This window comes from Gymnoscopelus microlampas (genome assembly GCF_963454915.1).
Source record: "Gymnoscopelus microlampas genome assembly, chromosome: 12".
Taxonomy (NCBI): Eukaryota; Metazoa; Chordata; class Actinopteri; order Myctophiformes; family Myctophidae; genus Gymnoscopelus; species Gymnoscopelus microlampas.
In genome coordinates this window covers 23,358,783-23,377,231 of record NC_139949.1, presented here as the reverse complement: position 1 = coordinate 23,377,231, position 18,449 = coordinate 23,358,783, and the positions used below count along the sequence as shown (strand labels likewise).

Sequence of the window (18,449 nt, the reverse complement as noted above, 5' to 3'; positions counted from 1 at the left end):
GCAAGGAGGAGTACAGATGCCTGGTAGAGAGCTTCTTAGAGAGGTGTGTGACAATAATCATCTCCAGCACAACATCGGAAAGACCAAGCAGCTGGTGGTGAACTACTGATGGAGCTAGAACAGATCCCAACATCTGAATTTCCCTCCAATGATATATAAAGGTTTATCTTATACTTTATCTTAACAAATCGCACACGCACACACACACACGCACGCACGCACACGCGCACGCACACACACACACACACACACACACACACACACACACACACACACACACACACACACACACACACACACACACACACACACACACTGCATATGAAAACATCCTTTGGCAACAGTCAGTTATTAGATTATTCCCTTCGAAACGCATTGTGATGAGGCAAAGACACTGGTGCCAAAGTGAGTGACCCAAAAATATGTTGTTTGTGCACACAAGTAAAATAATTTAACTCTGGAGCCAGATTTATGCTTAGTTGTCCGCCGGTGTTGTGCACCGAAAATGGCCGATCTCTGTCTCTCTATGTTGTTATACTGTAAATGTTGTTGCTAGAACACTCTTGTGGAGCATGCCACACCAACATTTCGATGCTTGTACCTGTATGAGTGAGTGACATATTGTCTCTGTCGGGTGGAAACCTCATATGTCCAGAACTGTTACTTTCCAGGATTCAAATGAAAAAAAAAGTAACAGATCTGCAAGCTCAAAGCGTGTCGCTTCGCGCCGCGTATCAAGCTTGCAGATCTGCTACTTTTGATGCTTTGGTGTGACACTGTAGCATGATCAAGAAGGGCACCGATTTACAAAAAAAAGGCGAAAAGTTAAAATAAGGAGATAAGAGGTTTCTGCCTGACAGCAAATCAATCTTGAATCCGTGAAGCGTGAGGTAAGTTGAGAAATGACATCCGTTTACTGTGATGCCGCCTTTAAAACCAGGAAACGCAACATTTATTCCAAATCACGATATTACCGTATCCAAAATCCCAGATGATATTGCTGTAGTCGGGCAAAAACCTCTTATCTCCATATTCTAACTTTTTGTACTTTAACGCCCCTACTTCAGATCACACTACATTGTCACACAAAAGCATCAAAAGTAGCAGATCCACAAGCTGGAAACGCAAAGCGACGCGTTTCGAGCTTGTAGATCTGCCACTTTTGCCATTTTTTAATTTGAATCCTGAAAAGTAGTAATTTTTGATATATGAGGTTTCCACCTCGACAGAGACGATACCTAGTACAGTATCATATCACGATGTCAATATAATATTGATATACCGTATTGCCCTTTCCTACACACACACTCCAAGGACCCAGGGTCGATACGGGTCCATCTGTGTCCATTTTCACACTCTCACAGTTACATTACATTGAGGATTTTGCCTCGCACACATGGAGCTCTAACATCCAGAAATAACCACTGCACAGACCAAGCTTCTTTCCTCCTGCCTTTCATTCTCCAACAATCTCTCTCTCTCTCTCTCTCTCTCTCTCTCTCTCTCTCTCTCTCTCTATAATCCAGTCAATCCCTCATTCAAACTGAGCATCTTACCTTAGTAGTGACAATGCAAAGGCAATCCATACTGATGGGGAAAAAAGAGCTCTCAACCTATGTTCAAACTCATGGCCACCGCCACTGAAATCTCACACACACACACATAAAAAACAACTGAAAGAATAGAATAGCAGTGTGAAAAAAGAAAAATAATGAATAGAGAAAAAAGAGTTTGCTGAAGAGGAGGATGAGAAGAAGAAGAAGAAGTAGAAGGGGACCAAAGCTGCTGCATGTGCACACACATACATACACACACACACACATACACACACACGCACATGCACACCACAGACACAGACGCACACACTTGCGCTCGTTGGCGAGGACGGGTACGGCGGACAGACACTACTGCATGTGGGCCCCCTGTGGGAAACGGGATGCCTCCTCCACAGCGCTGAAGGCAATCAGGATTCCTAACGCCATCTCAGAGGCTGCCAAGCGTCATCAACCGACACGCGCGTGCAGCGCGCACGGCAAGCGCGCGCGACAAGCGAGCGAGCCGCTGGCTTGGCCCCCTACTCCGACCCAAGAGCATTCCTGAGCTCCTCTCCCTCTCTCGCCGTTCATCCACTCTCTCTCTCTCTCTCCTGCTTTAGACAGGCTCCTCTCCTCCTCTGCTCTGCCCTCTCTCCTGCTGAGCGACTGAGCAGCGGCGTGCAGGGAGAAAGAGACAGAGAGAGGGGACGGAGAGAGAGTAAGAGAGAGAGAGAGGGGGGGGGGAAGAGAGCGGAGTGGAAGACGGCAGTACTGCTGCTAGTTAAGCGGAAGGAATTTGATTCCCATGCTCTCTGTCTCACTTGGCTATTACCCCTGGTTTAGACTTGGTTGTGCGCAGTGCACACCGAAAGTAGCCAATCTAAAAGCTCACAATGCTTGTCGCGGCAGGAGGTGTTGTGAGCTTGTAGATCTGCCATTTTCAGCGTACGACAACTGTCCACAACTAAGAATGAATCAGGCTTTAGCCACTATGTCAGGCTGACTAGAAGTGAGTAACACACCGTAATTTGTGAGTGTTTGTGTGTGCATGCATGTGCGCATGTGTGTGTGAGCGTTGATGAGTTTGATAGCAAAGATTTTAGCAGTTAGTGTGTGTGTTCTGCTCATTCTAATACTTTCATTATTATTCATGTGGCAAGAAAACACTGGATGATGATGATTATGGTCGCTGTCAGATGGAAACCTTGTACCGTATGTCAAAGAAACAAAGTTTTCAGGAACTGGAATAAAGAACCTGTGTTCTCGTGTGAGAGAGAGAGAGAGAGAGAGAGAGAGAGAGAGAGAGAGAGAGCGAGAGAGAGAGAGAGAAACACAGTGCGTGCGTGCGTGCATGTGTGTGGCAATGACCATATCCAATTCATTACTACTGTGTGGTGAATGAAACGACTCCGATTAAGACATCATCACACACACACACACACACACACACACACACACACACACACACACACACACACACACACACACACACACACACACACACACACACACACACACACACGGCGCGCGCACACACACACACACACACACACACACACACACACACACACACACACACACACACACACACACACACACACACGGCGCGCACACACACACACCCTTAAGTGCGTAAATCAGATAAGCACTACATGAGTATACTTGATAAGATACACTTAAGTGAGCATTTCATTGGATTTTCTAGATAATAACACTGATAAAACACCCTAGTAAAACCTGGTTTGAAATGAAGACAAATAAAGAACAACTACAATAAAGATGAAGGAAGATTCACATACAAATATTTTGGTACTTTCTAATGCAGTTTTATTGCTCGACCCCTTCATTCCTACACAATACAGTTGGGTCGGCACAAGCTTTTAGGTTTGAAGAAGACACTGCTTTACCTCTGAGGGGGAAGCAGAATGAACTGTAGGATAGGATTATAGCGTATTATGTATTACAGTAAGTATTAATAATGCATATAGCTTGACTGAACTGGTAGCAGCTGTCTAGATTGCCTCACTCCATTAAAAGAAAGTGAAATGAAGTATAGAGAAATGTATTTTGTAAACTTAGGGTTGAGTTTATACTGTACCAAGGATGCTTCACCATGCACTATAGCCTGATTTATACTTTTCCGTACTACGGTGTTATGCACCAAAAATAGCCTATCTACAAGCTCGTAGAGCTCTCTACAAGCTCGTAGATAGGCTATTTTCAGTGCGTGACACCATCATACAACAGAAAATAAATTAAGCATTTCAGTCCTGTGAGCAAACATTATCTATTGTTAACTTTAATGCCACTTGACAAGTTAGCATAAATAAATAAAAAACATTGAGAACCATTTCAATGGTTTTCCATTCCAGCACAAATCTTTGATTGTCCATTAGTGTACAGTTATTATTATGCATGCACTTCCAGCAATGTGTGGTGGGCTACTTAACACTCCTCAGATGCTTTATGTTTCAATATCGTTCTCACAGCGCATACCGAGTAGATGCAAGTCACAGTACAATGACTTATGCAACAATGTGTAAATATTTTATGTTTGAGGCTATCTTTCATCTTGCAAGCTTAGCAGCAGGAAAATGATATGAAATTGCATTATAAATAAATAAGTACCTTTTAGGTATATATCCTGCATTGATTAGCTCTTCTACAAACAAATGCATAATTTTTCAGTTGTATGATTATTATAAATGGATGGATCAATATAGATTTTATTTTACAGTACAATTGAGTTTGTATTTGTACAGTATGAACTCATTTGTCCTTGTATCATTGGTACGTACATTTTATAATGCCACCAATGAGATGTGCTCTTTCCCACTTTATTTGCTCTTTATAATAATAATATAATAATATAATTTAGCCCAATAAATTAAGCAGGCCCATTTAGGCATATTGATTGATTTTATACATTTTTGTATTCTATTACTGTATATGCTGATAATATTATGTTGATGGGTAAAAGTAGGTTGACCTATAGAAAATGGCAACGACAGTATGGTGTAATAATTGGAGATTGTAATAATTGGAGATTATCCATTAATAATGAGAAAATTCTGATTACTGTATGCACTTTAGAAAGTGATGTGAAAGTGCTGAATAGCGTGATGTAATTCAGTTCGGATCTACAGTATGCCTTTAAAGTATACCAGAACTTATCTTAGTTTGTATTTGATGAAAATATGAGCTTTAAGGAGGGTATTATGCTACTTGGTACAGACCTTGGTCTTGCCTCGAGAGAATCTTAAAAATGTGCCACGTTGAATTGGATAAACAAAGCACTGAACAACAGCTTCCAAGACCAACGTCTGGAAAAACTGTTCAAAATGCATGAGAAACACTCTAAGGGGTACAAACACTACAGTACACAGCATTTTGAGGCAGTAGTTTCAGACAGAGATACGAAATTTGTTATTTGTGCTTGAATTGGCTCTCTGTTAGCAATTTCTGTTTTGTTCTTATGTGATGTTCTGTCTCCAGATCCTCACTGTTTTTGACCTTCTGCCTAACTTTTGGTTTAGGTTTATATCCTGCTCCTTCGGATGTGTTGGCCTGCTTGGACAGCCTGCCTGATTCGACCCCTGCCTGCCTCGCCTCTTTGTAAGCCTTGTCCCTTGTTAATAAACTCATTTGCTCTGCCTCCGGTTGTTGCACTTGAGTCCTACCCTCTTGACACACCCATATTACATCTATGTTTTAGGGAGTCTGTTTACTGTAAAATGTAATGTACTTTTGTTTTTCAGCAACAGCAGTCACAATTCAAACAACAAATACAATCCTTCTGCAACTTGAGAGGAAGAAGACAATGCTGTACTTATTCCTATACTGTTTTCTTTTTTATAGGATGGGAGCATATTGGTACATTTAAAAACGCACTTGAAACAGGAGTTTGCCAAAGCATATTTAAATGTATTTTTAAATAAATATCTGACAAAATGTAATACATGTAACTACTATAAGTCTATGAATATTTATAATTATTACACCGAATTACAGATAACAATTATTGACACAAATGTTTAATCCTGTTTCGTCTTCCTCCCGCTTGAAAGGCCTGCACAAGCCAGATAAGAGAGAGAAAGAGATAGAGACATCAGGCTCTTCATTGTGAACAGACAATATGTCACTTTCAACTGATAATTCAAGCAAAAGTTTGCACCACGTTATACCACGGCCAAGTTAAGTTTACATACATATGCACAACATTACACAAGAGTGTGCAGTAGGTGAGTCCTTTTTTCATTATGTGTTTGCTGGATAACGGCAAACTTTTACAGATAATACCAATTTGTAACTATCATTGTTGTGTGAATCTGCACGCATAACTAAATGTTAAACGGTGCATTTACTGTATGTAGCAGCTTTATCCAAAGCGCTTTACCATGTGCATTACATCCACCCTTTCACTCACACATTCGTACACCAACAGCGGATGCAACCATGCAATCATCAACCTGCTCAAGACTAACCCAGGGGGAACCGGGATCAAACTGGAACCTTCCGATTCCCAAGCAGACGCTCTAACTCCTGAGCCATTGCCACCCAACAGCCACTACAGTACTTTGCTGTTGATCATCCTGACCGGATGTGTCTTTTAACCCTCACATCTCTATGTGCCTCCCCTACTAGCGCATACTTAAGACCACTGACTTGAAATGTTCCTTAGCTAAAACATTTTGATTTACTTATGTTTTACTTAATTAATTATTTCCTGTTATGTTTCTTTATTATTATTAATGCTACAATGTCTGAAGACCCAGAACAAAATAATGTACCCGTACTAGGGGTGTAACGATACAGTAACTGTATCGATTTTAAGTTCAACGATCCAACTATATCGATATGTAAACCGCAAAATATCGTATCGCTTTACTTTTTATCGTATCGTTTTGCAATGCAAATAATCTATTGTATCGATACTAAGTTCTGCGTTGTATTTAGCTATTTTAAGAAGGAAAAAGAGAAAGAGGGTCTGAATTACTTTTCCATCGCTACACTTAGTCTACCGATAAATGTGTGTATTCACTGTGTTCATGTCAAGGTGCGAGTTTGTCCATATGTGTTCAAATACAATGTCTATGTATTTGCCAGAGAATCACTGTGTTTACTTATTTACATCCATAATAATAATGTTTTCCCTTAAAACATGTTTGCAAAATGGTTACAAAGTAATTAAACTGAGCTGGGAGGTGCACACTGCACGATACTCCTCTAAAACTGCCCACAAGGTATTCTCACTCTCAGCCATGTTGTGACAATGGAACTGAGTTGGCTGGGTACATTTCGTGCACACACACGCACACGCACCCACACACACGCACACACACACACACACACACACACACACACACACACACACACACACACACACACAGCGGCTATAATGCTGTGTTCCGCATAATATGCTGTCAACCAGTTTAAAATACACTGATGTCATTCGTGGGAGGACTTGCAACACAGTCTGTGATCACTATGGGAAGATCATGTTGGCAATGTTTTAGAGACAACACAAGTAATTAGCTACCTTTAGTGACATACCTACTGTCAGACTATAGTCACAGCCATATATACCATTAAAAAGATCTATCTATCACTATATGCCTTATCTTTACGACTTTACACACCTGTTACTTACACTTTTTCCCAACCTTCTACTCAGTTGATATGACTGGTTATACAGTACATCTCAAGGGCAATTATTGCAGCCTAGATCAGTCTGTAATGCCAAGCAGTCAAGCTAAGTGACAGATGTGTGAAGAGTGTGACGTTACACTCAGAGAAGGAGATATTATTATGTAGCTTAATATGTCACTGAAATAGTTCCAACTCCTCAGTTTCTCTGTGTCGTCCTATGAGGAATCAATACCCTATCAGGCTCTACCGTCATCACTCAACTTGGCTGGAATACCTGCCTGGACTCCCTGGTGTTTAGACTCACAATTTCAGCCCTCACACCTTCCCTTCCCAGAAAACTATTGTTCTTCAGGGGAGCAACAGTTAATCAAACTAATTGATTAAATCGCTTATACATGTTTTCTTATCGATAATTGATCATTTAACAAAATAATTGATTAATAATTTATCCCCATTTTGGGCATGTCATTACAACCATTGCATCGCGTTGTTAGCCTGGAAAGCAGACAAATCTGCCAGAGCAAAAAAAAAAGTCTGGTCATGCCAGGCTATCGCGTTGTGAGCTTGCAGGTCGTCAATTTTCCAACATTTTGCACAACACTGTTGGTGCAACATAACAGAAAATAGGAAATACCGTAAGTGATTCATTGATTCGTTGATATACGTATATTTAAAAAGTAAACAACCATCTCCATTATTCGATTCATCGAAAAGGTTATCGATAGAGTAATCAGCAAGAAAATAATCGATAGTTAACTTGTAGCCCTACTTCAGCCAACATCCCCATCCCATCCCATGTCATCCTCCACGGCCCCACCATACATCTCCCCCGACTTTCTTGGTACCTGTTTGCAGCAGGGGGATCGGCATTCCCGGTGAAGAGATGCATTGCTGAATTCGACTTTGATTACCGCTTTCATTTGTGGAGTACGCTGTGGCCGTACAGTCCTGGTTCGCTCTCGCTGCTGCCGAACATACTGTCCCTCACGCTCTCCCTTCCAGCGCCACAGAGCTAATCTTGTCAGTATATGCGACTCAGGAAGCTTCTCCTTATTGCATTAGAGTGAACGAATGCTGACCTCCTCTTGTCTGGCCTGTCGCTCAGAGGAAGACACAATGCGTGGCCATCGCTGCTTTGTCACTGACAGTGATGGGACAATACGCCAGAATCAATCCTAAGCCTGACCTGACCCTCTAACCTAACTTGACACCGACATGATATCTTTTCAAGTAAAGTTCTGCACGGAAAGCCATGACTTCATTGATAAATTAACCAGTGACATCGCATGGATATTAGAACCACTGTATTGGCCTATTTAAACTTGATGGCGAGTACTGTTTCTGTATGACTCTCCTGTACAGTAAATGTTTATTATAGATCATGTTTACTTTGAGGATGAAGACACAATGCATTTCGCCATATTCACACAGTGAACTTCTTTTCCCCTTTTAAACTACTGAGAGCCATACACAGATCAAATACTTGTATGAATTCTTACAGGAATGACAAACAGACGTTTGGGAAAAGGGAATGTAGGCCTAAGCCTTTGGACAGACTCCTTGTCCTTGGCCTAGAGATAAGCTCATTTACTTCAGTGAGTTCATTGATGTGTGGATTATGGAGCTAAGTGACTTCTTGAGGGATCAGGTAGTAGCTGCAAGGGTGGAAGGTGTTAAAAGTGCATTATACTGGAACTGGTGTACCATCCCATGGTTAATCATCACCAAGTGAAATCATACAATGAGATTATGAAAGGGGGAACCAAAGAGGCATTGACCATGACAAAATAATGAACGTGATGTGATACTGTGTGCTGTCACCAACCACCAGTCAGATCAAAGCAAACACAAGTATTTGACCGTGCACGATTACACAAAGGCTGGAACACATCTGCCCTAAAGAAGGTACGCACCTCAGAGGTCTTGACACTGCTCTCTGCTTCTTCTGTCCCACCGGGCTCTGAGCTACTCGGCTCCCTCTGCTGGGAACACAAACACAAGTGCACAGTAAGCCCATGAAGACAAACAGTAAAGTATTTTACATATTGCACGACACGTTGGAATGTGTCGCAACGCGACGGGTAGTGAGCTTGTAGTTCCGACTATTTCTGGTAAGGATATTTGGTGTAGAAGGAAACAAGAGCAGACCAAGTACAGAGCCAACTCAGGTCCAATTTACTGAATCTAGAAGGTTTAAAGGGGAATACCACTCATTTTCAACGTTGAACTATGTCTTTAATACACCTTAGAACTGTTATGTGGAAATAAGTTCTAGGCAACATAGAAGGGGGGGGGGGTTCTTATTTCCACACAACAGTTCTAAGGTGTATTAAATACATAGTTCAATGTTGAAAATGAGTGGTATTCCCCTTTAAGTGGGTAAGCACAAGTCCTCTAAGACTGACCTAAAAGCCAGTTCAAATAATCAGATTTAAAGTTTCATTATAACAGAAAGATATTAAAATGTTCTAATCAGACAAAGACTATATGTCTTGATTCCATTACAGATTATAACAGACCATGTTGTAATAGTTGGTGCTGACAAGAGCAGCTTAACTCTTGTGTGCAATTGTAGATATTAGCCTTTCCCTTCAGCAACACATCCATCAAAACCCCAGATTTACTCTAATGGAAGAATATTATGAAACTACTATTGAAACTACTTTCCAGGTTTTCCATTTATTCAAACTTTATATCACAAGTCTTACACACATCAAACAAATCTGCCACTATATTGAGACCATTGAAATCATTATCATTATCACATACTGTAACTAATACATATTGAATTTTATCAAATGATGATAGATGTTTCTGAATTCTTTGAAGGATTTCTTAGTATTGCCAGAATAGTATTACACAAGTATTGGCACTTAGAAATACACTGGGCAACTACTTGGCTGGGCACTTTGTTGCTTTGGTGAGCCTCTAATTAGATTTAGCATCTCAGGTAGTGTTAACCTATACATTACTGTGACTAAAGAAAACCCCCTGGAACTAGCACACTATATGTAGGCCTACTTATGTGCTACTAAACCTACTGTACTAAGGGTGAAGTAACAGCCATACTGGTCAGACCTAAACAGACTACATGCACAGCATAATATGGATACCATTTTTAAGAAAAGGATTTTGTAAAACATTACACAAGACAGCAATTTTAGAATAAACTGTGATTCATCATGTATCGCTGATTTGCTAATGGTATTTAGGTATTTTGACATCTAACTGATTCATCTGTAGCTAAACAATCCATGATGAAATTGTTAAACATTTATTATAAATTGGTAATAATTACGATATTAACTATAATAGATTAGATTGTAATACAAACAATGGTGTCGAAGTGGCTTCATAAATTATGGCCCCATCACTCCGGAGCTTTTTATAGATCATTGTACCATGGCCACGTAAAATAGTAATGTCTGGTTATAATAGTTTCTACATGGCTGGTCCGGGGTCCCCCAGGGGTCCAAATGGACCCTTAAGGGTCAGTAACTCTGATAGGGTACAAATGGAACTGTACTATTTGAACCCACTGATTCCAGAACTTAAAGGAGGGGGGCTTTATTCTCCAATACAGATTTCCCTGCCAGGAAATGCCCCAGCCCCCTCCCCTTTCTCTGACCAGGTGAGTGGTACATCCATTAGAAATGGGCCTGGCAATGCCAGCCCCAAAGGCACTATGCCAGCAAAATTTTACCTCACTGACTTAGCAAAAAAAGTCAAAGGAGGGGGAATTTATTCGGAAATATAGATTTCCCTGCCAGGAAATTTCCCCCCCAACCTTTCACAGACCAGGCAAGTGTTACATGTATGAAATTGGCTATGCCAACTCCAAATAGCCCCAAAGACATGATGCCAGCACTACTTGAACCCACTGATTAGGATAAGGAATGTGCCTGGCAGAAGCTGTCTCTTAAAGGCAATAGCAGCCGACACTCTGATTGGTTTTATTAACGCCCAAGATACGACCAGGACTAATTCGGGGCCGTTTAGCGCATTGCACTCGGCATAACAGGCATTTTAGCATCGTGAAAATAGCAAAATAGCCCTGGGATACACCCCTACTGTGCAAGTTAAGACCTAGCGCAAGTTGCGCCCTCAAAATAGGGCCTTGAGAGTGTACATAAGGGAACCAAATGGACTTGCGGGTCCATTTGGTTCCATTTGGGTCTCTCTCAGAGTTGCAGACCCATAAGGGTCCATTTGGACAACTGGTGGGCCCCGGTCCAGAAGTTGAGAAACAGTACTCTAGATCATTGGTTCCCAAACTTTTTAGCTCGAGACCCAAAAGAGAAATTTGATGTCTCCCTGGGACCTAAACTAGTGAAAAGAGCTGCTATTTTTACTACTTCATAAAAGTATTTTTTTCCCTCAAATTAATAATAATTAAAAATATGTTTTTATAGAGTTCTTTTGAAAAACGTTTGAATTTGTTTTTAACTTGTTAAAGTATTTCAAGTGTTTTGAAATAATTAAAAACAAAATGGAGGAAAGAATAAATAAAGGGTTATTCACTCACGACCCATAAAAATTGGTCTGCGACCCTCATACAAGTCCTGACCCACTTTTTGGGAAACAGTGCTCTAGTCTAGATCAATGCTCATGATAGACTGCAGTAAACAATCTGCAGTAGCTGTTTGTTGGACCAAGACAATATAATTAATTTGCAGTTTTTTTCTCAAATATTGAAGTAAAAAATATCAACACAGCCACTTTTATTCTTTAGCAAGTGCCCACGGTACAGTATAAGCATGATAATCATGATGCGGTTTCCAGGTATTGGAAAATAATGGACTTGGCAGAACCTCCACCTCAAGTGATTTTTCCTAATATCGAGACACCTCGCATTGTGGAATATATTTTCTTTATCATTTCCTGCTTTCATTCAGTAATTATGTTTTCTTACATTCAGCATTCCAAATTTTAAGTCAAGCTACATACAAACACAATTTTATTTCCATTAAATCAATTTAAAACCTAGCAAAAATGTGAATGCAGAAAAGCTGAAATAACAGAAATAAATATGATTGGGGAAATAGACACGCAATCATTGTGCTACTCCATCAATAATTTGCAAAATAAAGCCAGCTGGAGCTCAATGCTGCTGCCCAAAGTCTTCACCAACAAGCCTGTTGGCTGATTTGTGAGCTAATGTGAAGAAATAGGAAGATGGAAGGAATGGGTACACCATAAAATATTGTAGCATCCCGGGTGGTTAGTGGCTGAGGAGTGTTTTTCCAGCATGCCTCCAGGTGCGCCTATACAGGTTTAGTGTTCTACTGTTCTGCTATTGTGTTATTATTTGCCATGGAAATGCGTTACCCCATTTCATATACATACCCCATTTCCATGCCATGGAAATGGGCTATGTACCCTCTGTATTAGAGAGGCAGAAAACAGCGCCGGTCACGTGGTTCATGTAAACTCGAAATAGTGACAAATGCTCATAGACTCCAGTGCATTCTGGAAACTTCCGTCCGGTTCAGGGCTTTATCACTATTCGCCAATAGAAGTCTCTGTAGAAGACTGACCCGATGAAGTGAACGGAGGTGACGCAACTCTCCTTATATGGCGTTGGTAACGGTATGTGTCATTTGTGATTCATGTTATATTGGTCAATGTTCATTTGACTATTTGCTTCATGCGTGTGTAATTTTGGGGGAAAGCATGAGGGATAGGAGTATCTGCAGGGAGCACCCCCTCCCTCCACTGCTCAAGCTCAAGTCTGGCCCCGTACTGGCCATGGACTGTTTTGGGGCGGCCATAGCTGAGTGGTTAGTGAGCCCGCCTGGGGAGCCAGAGGTCCTGGTTTTCCAGGTACGATTCCAGGCCAGGTCAGCAATGTGTCGATGTGTGGTCCAGAGCAAGACTCTTAACCCCTAATTGCTCCCTGAGCACCGCACAATGGCTGCTCACTGCTCCTAGGATGGGTAAAGGCAGAGGACAAATTTCACGTATATGTGACAAAAAACACCCCAAGGAGTGGGGCCTATATTATTAATGAATTGATTTGGTGTTTATGTGTGTGACTGTCATAATAAAAAGAGCATTTCTATCGAGATAAGTTGCCAGCACACTTCATTCATCATTTCTCAATCAAGGAAAAGCGCAGGGGAAGTGGCAGAGAGAGAGCGAGTTGGATCAGACACTCAATGCCGGGTGACAGTACCAGATTATAAAAGATGCCAGCCTCTCTTACTCGACAGAAGGCGCCGGCCTAGCCCAAGAGCGCTGGCAAGAGCAGCGAACAGACAGACGGCGATATACCACTTATGGCTGCCCTGGAACAATTATTTAGTTGGCCTGACTTCAAGAATGAAGCCAGGTAACAACTGTCACCAGATGGAGAGGAGAAAAGGAGAGATTAGGAGCCTATGTCATGGAGCTGAACAAACTGATACAATGCGACTATCCTGCCTTCTCGCATTACATCCAGGAGCAGCTGGTGCTACAAGTCTGTGTTCAAGGACTTGTAAGCATGGAAATTCCGTGATTCCCCCACTCGACTTGCCTGCATCAGACAAGTCAAGTGGGGGGACGAATAGGCAATTCAGCAGGTATCTCCAGTGTCACCCCACCAGTCACAAGAGATGAGGGAACGACAGAGGAAAGGCAAACAAATGCCCCCGGTCCGGCTGTTACTAATGTGGAGTACCGGGGCACATTGCGTTTAATTGCCCAGCACCGATGTCATTGAACCCTCCTGCTCTGCTGCCGTTAGACTACAGAACGGCACTGCTTTCCCAAATCGGGACGGATAGGCCAGGCTGAAGGAATATATCTGAACTGTGTGTGAACTTAACAACACTCGGTGCCAAGCTCCGATTGACATGGGAGCCTCCCTCTCCTTGGTCCGTCTAGGGATACTGCCAGACGCAGGAGACCCTCTGTCAGTGTGTGGTTGACTGACAACATGCAGATACAGACAGTGACTGGGGAGAGAGCACAAGGGTTGCTCTACATCACGGTGGTGAATAAAAGACTACTGTGCCATGAGGTTTGGCTGGCAGAGATCCAGGATGAGTAGGCTATATCATTGGACTGAATGTGCTTGGGCGATGGGGAGCTGTGGTGTACCATACAGCGGTCAAGCAGGCTGTCTCGATGTCACTGTACTGAGAAACTGTGAGTGTGTCAGTATTGTCAGTGACTAGAGGTACGGACTACGGAGCACAGCAGCACCACTAGTAGCAGACAGTTACAGTGACTGACAGGATCCGTGACAACCCCACACAATCTGCACTGAGAGCAGGACAACGATGTGGTCATCAATCGGGCCTGGAGTTGGATCGAAGCCGGCCAGCCTGTATCACAAGTGGCAGACATCTGAAGACGGGGGCAAAATACAACAGTTCCTGAATGCCTCCGCCCTACAATACACCAGATGGTCTATGGTTCGGTCGGGGTGGGCCACTTTGGGGCTCCAAGACCCTACGACGACTTCGGACCTGCCTGTACTGGCCAAACAGAAGGCACGATGTGGAGCTACAGTACATGTCCACAAATTTGACAGCTGTGGCACAAAAAGGCCCTCACGCTCCGCTGCAGGGGGCTCCCATGGAACGTGTGTGGGTTGACATTCTGGTCCCTTCCCCCTCACAGACACACACACACACGTGCGCGCGTATATGAAATGATACAGTATAGATAATTCCTCAGTACTATGAAAAGTGAGACAACTAGGGAGCAACATTTAGCATCCCCATTATGGTAGGATAATCAAATGGAGGTTGAAGTCAAAATGCCTCTAAACTAAAGCGTGTGCCAAAACAGAGCTATGTTTCAAACTTAGCAATAAATTTGACAGGGAAGGGATTAAATCATAAACAAACATTAATGAGATTAAAGATAAAGTTCAGTGCCCCAACTGAATACTGGAAAGATCCATCACAACATAATATTATCTCTGACAGTCCGGCAGGCAGAGATTATCTTTTCGCCTCTGTCTGTGTGTTTGTCTATTTTGCATGGCAGCTATAACAGCAGTCTCCAATTCTTCTTCACTTAACCACATCCTGGTACTGTAAGACTGGATATTCTCAACAAAAACATTCTGCAACCAAAATGCTAAATACAGTCTCATTAATTGTCACTGAGAAATGAACTGTCAAAACTGAGCCGACTTAGAGGTTACATTACATAAACGTATAAATGGTATTCAATCATTCATCATCAGACGAGTGATACTTTTATTCATTCAGATACAAAACGCATAATACACACATAATGAACTGGTTGGATTCATCCATGTCACAGATGAAAGAGATGATAATGACGGAAAATAAAATGGACTTTTGGCTGGTGTGGGTTTTTGGCAAATTTTAATGAGTCTTGGCTTTCAAAATCTGTATATACTGCATTTATTGAGAAATACCTCCAAAGCTTGTAGACATAGACAGAAAGGTTTAGAAGACAAAAAGCTAATGAGGTTGTCAGCAGTCATACATGCTGTGGGTGCTGTTTCCTTTACTCTTTCCCTCCGATAAGATTTGTTGATAAGAATTGTGGGGATTGTATATTGGAATAGGCTCCCCCACATCTAATTACGGGGCCAGGCTTCCAGCATGGACCCGTATTGTTATTCGCATTATTATGGGGCCAGGCTTCCAGCATGGACCCATATTGTTATTCGCATTATTCCGTTTCTTCTTCTTCTGCCACTTTTGGCAGTTCTGGCTGAACCGTGCAGTCGCTTTTTATGAAACTCGGCCATATGATAGATGGTCATGAAAAACGATCAAGAAATAATTCTCACAATCTTTCGTCAAAAGGTGGCGCTATAGCACTCAATTGAAAAATGCCAACTTTGAACAGGTACAACTCATGCCGTGTTTGACCTACAGCGATGAAACTTCGATGCACACATGCGTCTCCTCATGCTGAACAACTTTCACACTCTGACTTTTGACCTCTGACCTTTAGATCTCCCACCATTTTGAATTATTTGAAAAACAGTTAAAACCTATCTCCTCCTGGGATTTTTGAGTAATCTGCACGAAACTTTTTACACATGAACTTTGGACCTATACCAAAAAACGTTTGCAAAATATCTTCCATAAGTGAAAAAATGAAGCTTTAATGAGCCAATGAATATTGCAGTTTTATGACAATTATTCATCTGCCCCTAACACATACATGCAGACTTACCATTCTTTGAAACTTTGCAGAAATGTAAAGGGCCATTCCAAATATCACTGAAACCAATCTTACTCCAATTGGTCAAACGGGGGCGCTATAGCAATTTTTTGAAAATTGAAACTTTAAACAGGCAAAAGTTATGCCTCGTTTGGCCGACAGCCATTAGACCTGCTTACACATGTGCCTTGACTAATGAGGAACACATCTATCACGTTGACCAGTAAGCGCCGCCCTTAGATTGTCCGCAATCTTGAGCAGTTTGAAAAATACTTAAACCCAGGATTTTTCAGCTATTTGCGTGAAACTGTATGATCTGTGTGATCTCCTTTTTCACAGGTTCTTGTCTGTTGGTGGCTTCTCGCTTAAATGTGTGCCCCACAACCTGAAGGTCACCAGTTCAAGCCTCACTTGGTGCAGACTTCATCTGAGTTGCATTTCACACAACATGACTATCAATGAATACATCTGCAATTGTTAAAGATAACATGAAATACTTAATTGAGTGTTTTTTACATACAGCTGATCTACAATCTCACAACTTTTCAGATAGCAATGAGAGTATGTTTTTTCAATGTATAACATACTTCATTGTGAAAATAGCCAATGTACAATCTGACAACTTTTAATGGTTTGTGAGCTTGTAGATCGGCTACTTTCACTAATTTTGGTTCTGAGGAGATGTACAATTTCTTCATTGGTAAATGGTTTGTGAACGAGTGATCTTAGTGTTAGTGAAACAGGGGCTTGGGTCATGACAGAAGGCAAGAGTTTGTGATCCTCAACAGACAATATCAGCCTGGACAAAGATATAGCACTATAGGTAGTGTTGCAGCTACCTAAGAGTGCTTCATGACCGTAAGGTTGCCGGTTCAAGCCTCACTTGATGCAGACTCATTTAAGTTGAAATGCAAAAAAACATGACTCAATCTATTCCGTTTCCATGGCGCTCTCTCTCTCTCTCTTCAATCTATTCCATTTCCATGTCTTTCTCTTCAATCTATTCCGTTTCCATGTCTCTCTCTCTGTCTCTTCAATCTATTCCATTTGTCTCTCTCTATGTCTCTTCAATCTATTCCGTATCTATCTATCTATCTATCTATCTATCTATCTATCTATCTATCTATCTATCTATCTATCTATCTATCTATCTATCTCTCTCTCTCTCTCTCTCTCTCTCTCTCTCTCTCTCTCTCTCTCTCTCTCTCTCTCTCTCTCTCTCTCTCTCTCTCTCTCTCTCTCTCTCTCTCTCTCTCTCTCTCTCTCTCTCTCTCTCTCTCTCTCTCTCTCTCTCTCTCTCTCTCTCTCTCTCTCTCTCTCTCTCTCTCTCTCTCTCTTTGAGGGGTGGCCATAGCTGAGTGGTTAGTGAGCCCGCCTAGGGAGCCAGAGACTCTGGTTGCCCCAGGTACGATTCCAGGCCAGGTCAGCAAATGTGTCGATGAAATGAAATTTGTCCCTGAGCAAGACTCTTAACCCCTAATTGCTCACAGGCACTCATTGGAAACAAGACCGCAAGGACTTTCATGAACTGACCTGTTAAAGGAATTATCATTTCTCTCTCCTGGCCCCATATTATCGCTGCTTGCAGCTATATTTCCATTTCTTCTTCTTCTGCCACTTTTGGCAGTTCTGGCTGAACCGTGCAGTCGCTTTTTATGAAACTCGGCCATATGATAGATGGTCATGAAAAACGATCAAGAAATAATTCTCATAATCTTTCGTCAAAAGGTGGCGCTATAGCACTCAATTGAAAAATGCCAACTTTGAACAGGTACAACTCATGCCCTGTTTCACCTACAGCCATGAAACTTCGATGCACACATGCGTCCCCTCATGCTGAACAACTTTCACACTCTGACTTTTGACCTCTGACCTTTAGATCTCCCACCATTTTGAATTATATGAAAAACAGTTAAAACCTATCTCCTCCTGGGATTTTTGAGTAATCTGCACGAAACTTTTTACACATGAACTTTGGATCTATGCCAAAAAACGTTTGCAAAATATTTTCCATAAGTGAAAAAATGAAGCTTTAATCAGCCAATGAATATTGCAGTTTTATGACAATTATTCATCTGCCCCTAACACATACATGCAGACTTACCATTCTTTGAAACTTTGCAG

The 18,449-nt window shown here is 41.7% G+C and overlaps 1 protein-coding gene across 5 annotated transcripts in view; it reads right to left on the bottom strand.

Moving 5' to 3' along the window:
• Nucleotides 1-18,449, bottom strand: part of dlg2 (discs, large homolog 2) — a 221,729-nt gene that overhangs the window by 161,767 nt on the left and 41,513 nt on the right. For 3 of the 5 annotated variants that reach the window (XR_014602005.1, XM_084074833.1, XM_084074834.1), the window contains exon 4: nucleotides 9,098-9,166. Coding sequence is in view for 3 of the 5 variants with exons in the window: in XM_084074833.1 (XP_083930959.1) it covers nucleotides 9,098-9,166 (69 nt within the window). In the remaining 2 variants the exon portion in view is untranslated. Of the gene's footprint in view, nucleotides 1-1,556; nucleotides 1,613-1,862; nucleotides 1,894-9,097; nucleotides 9,167-18,449 lie in introns of those variants that run through there. The other 2 variants (XM_084074837.1, XM_084074835.1) reach the window with 2 other exon arrangements.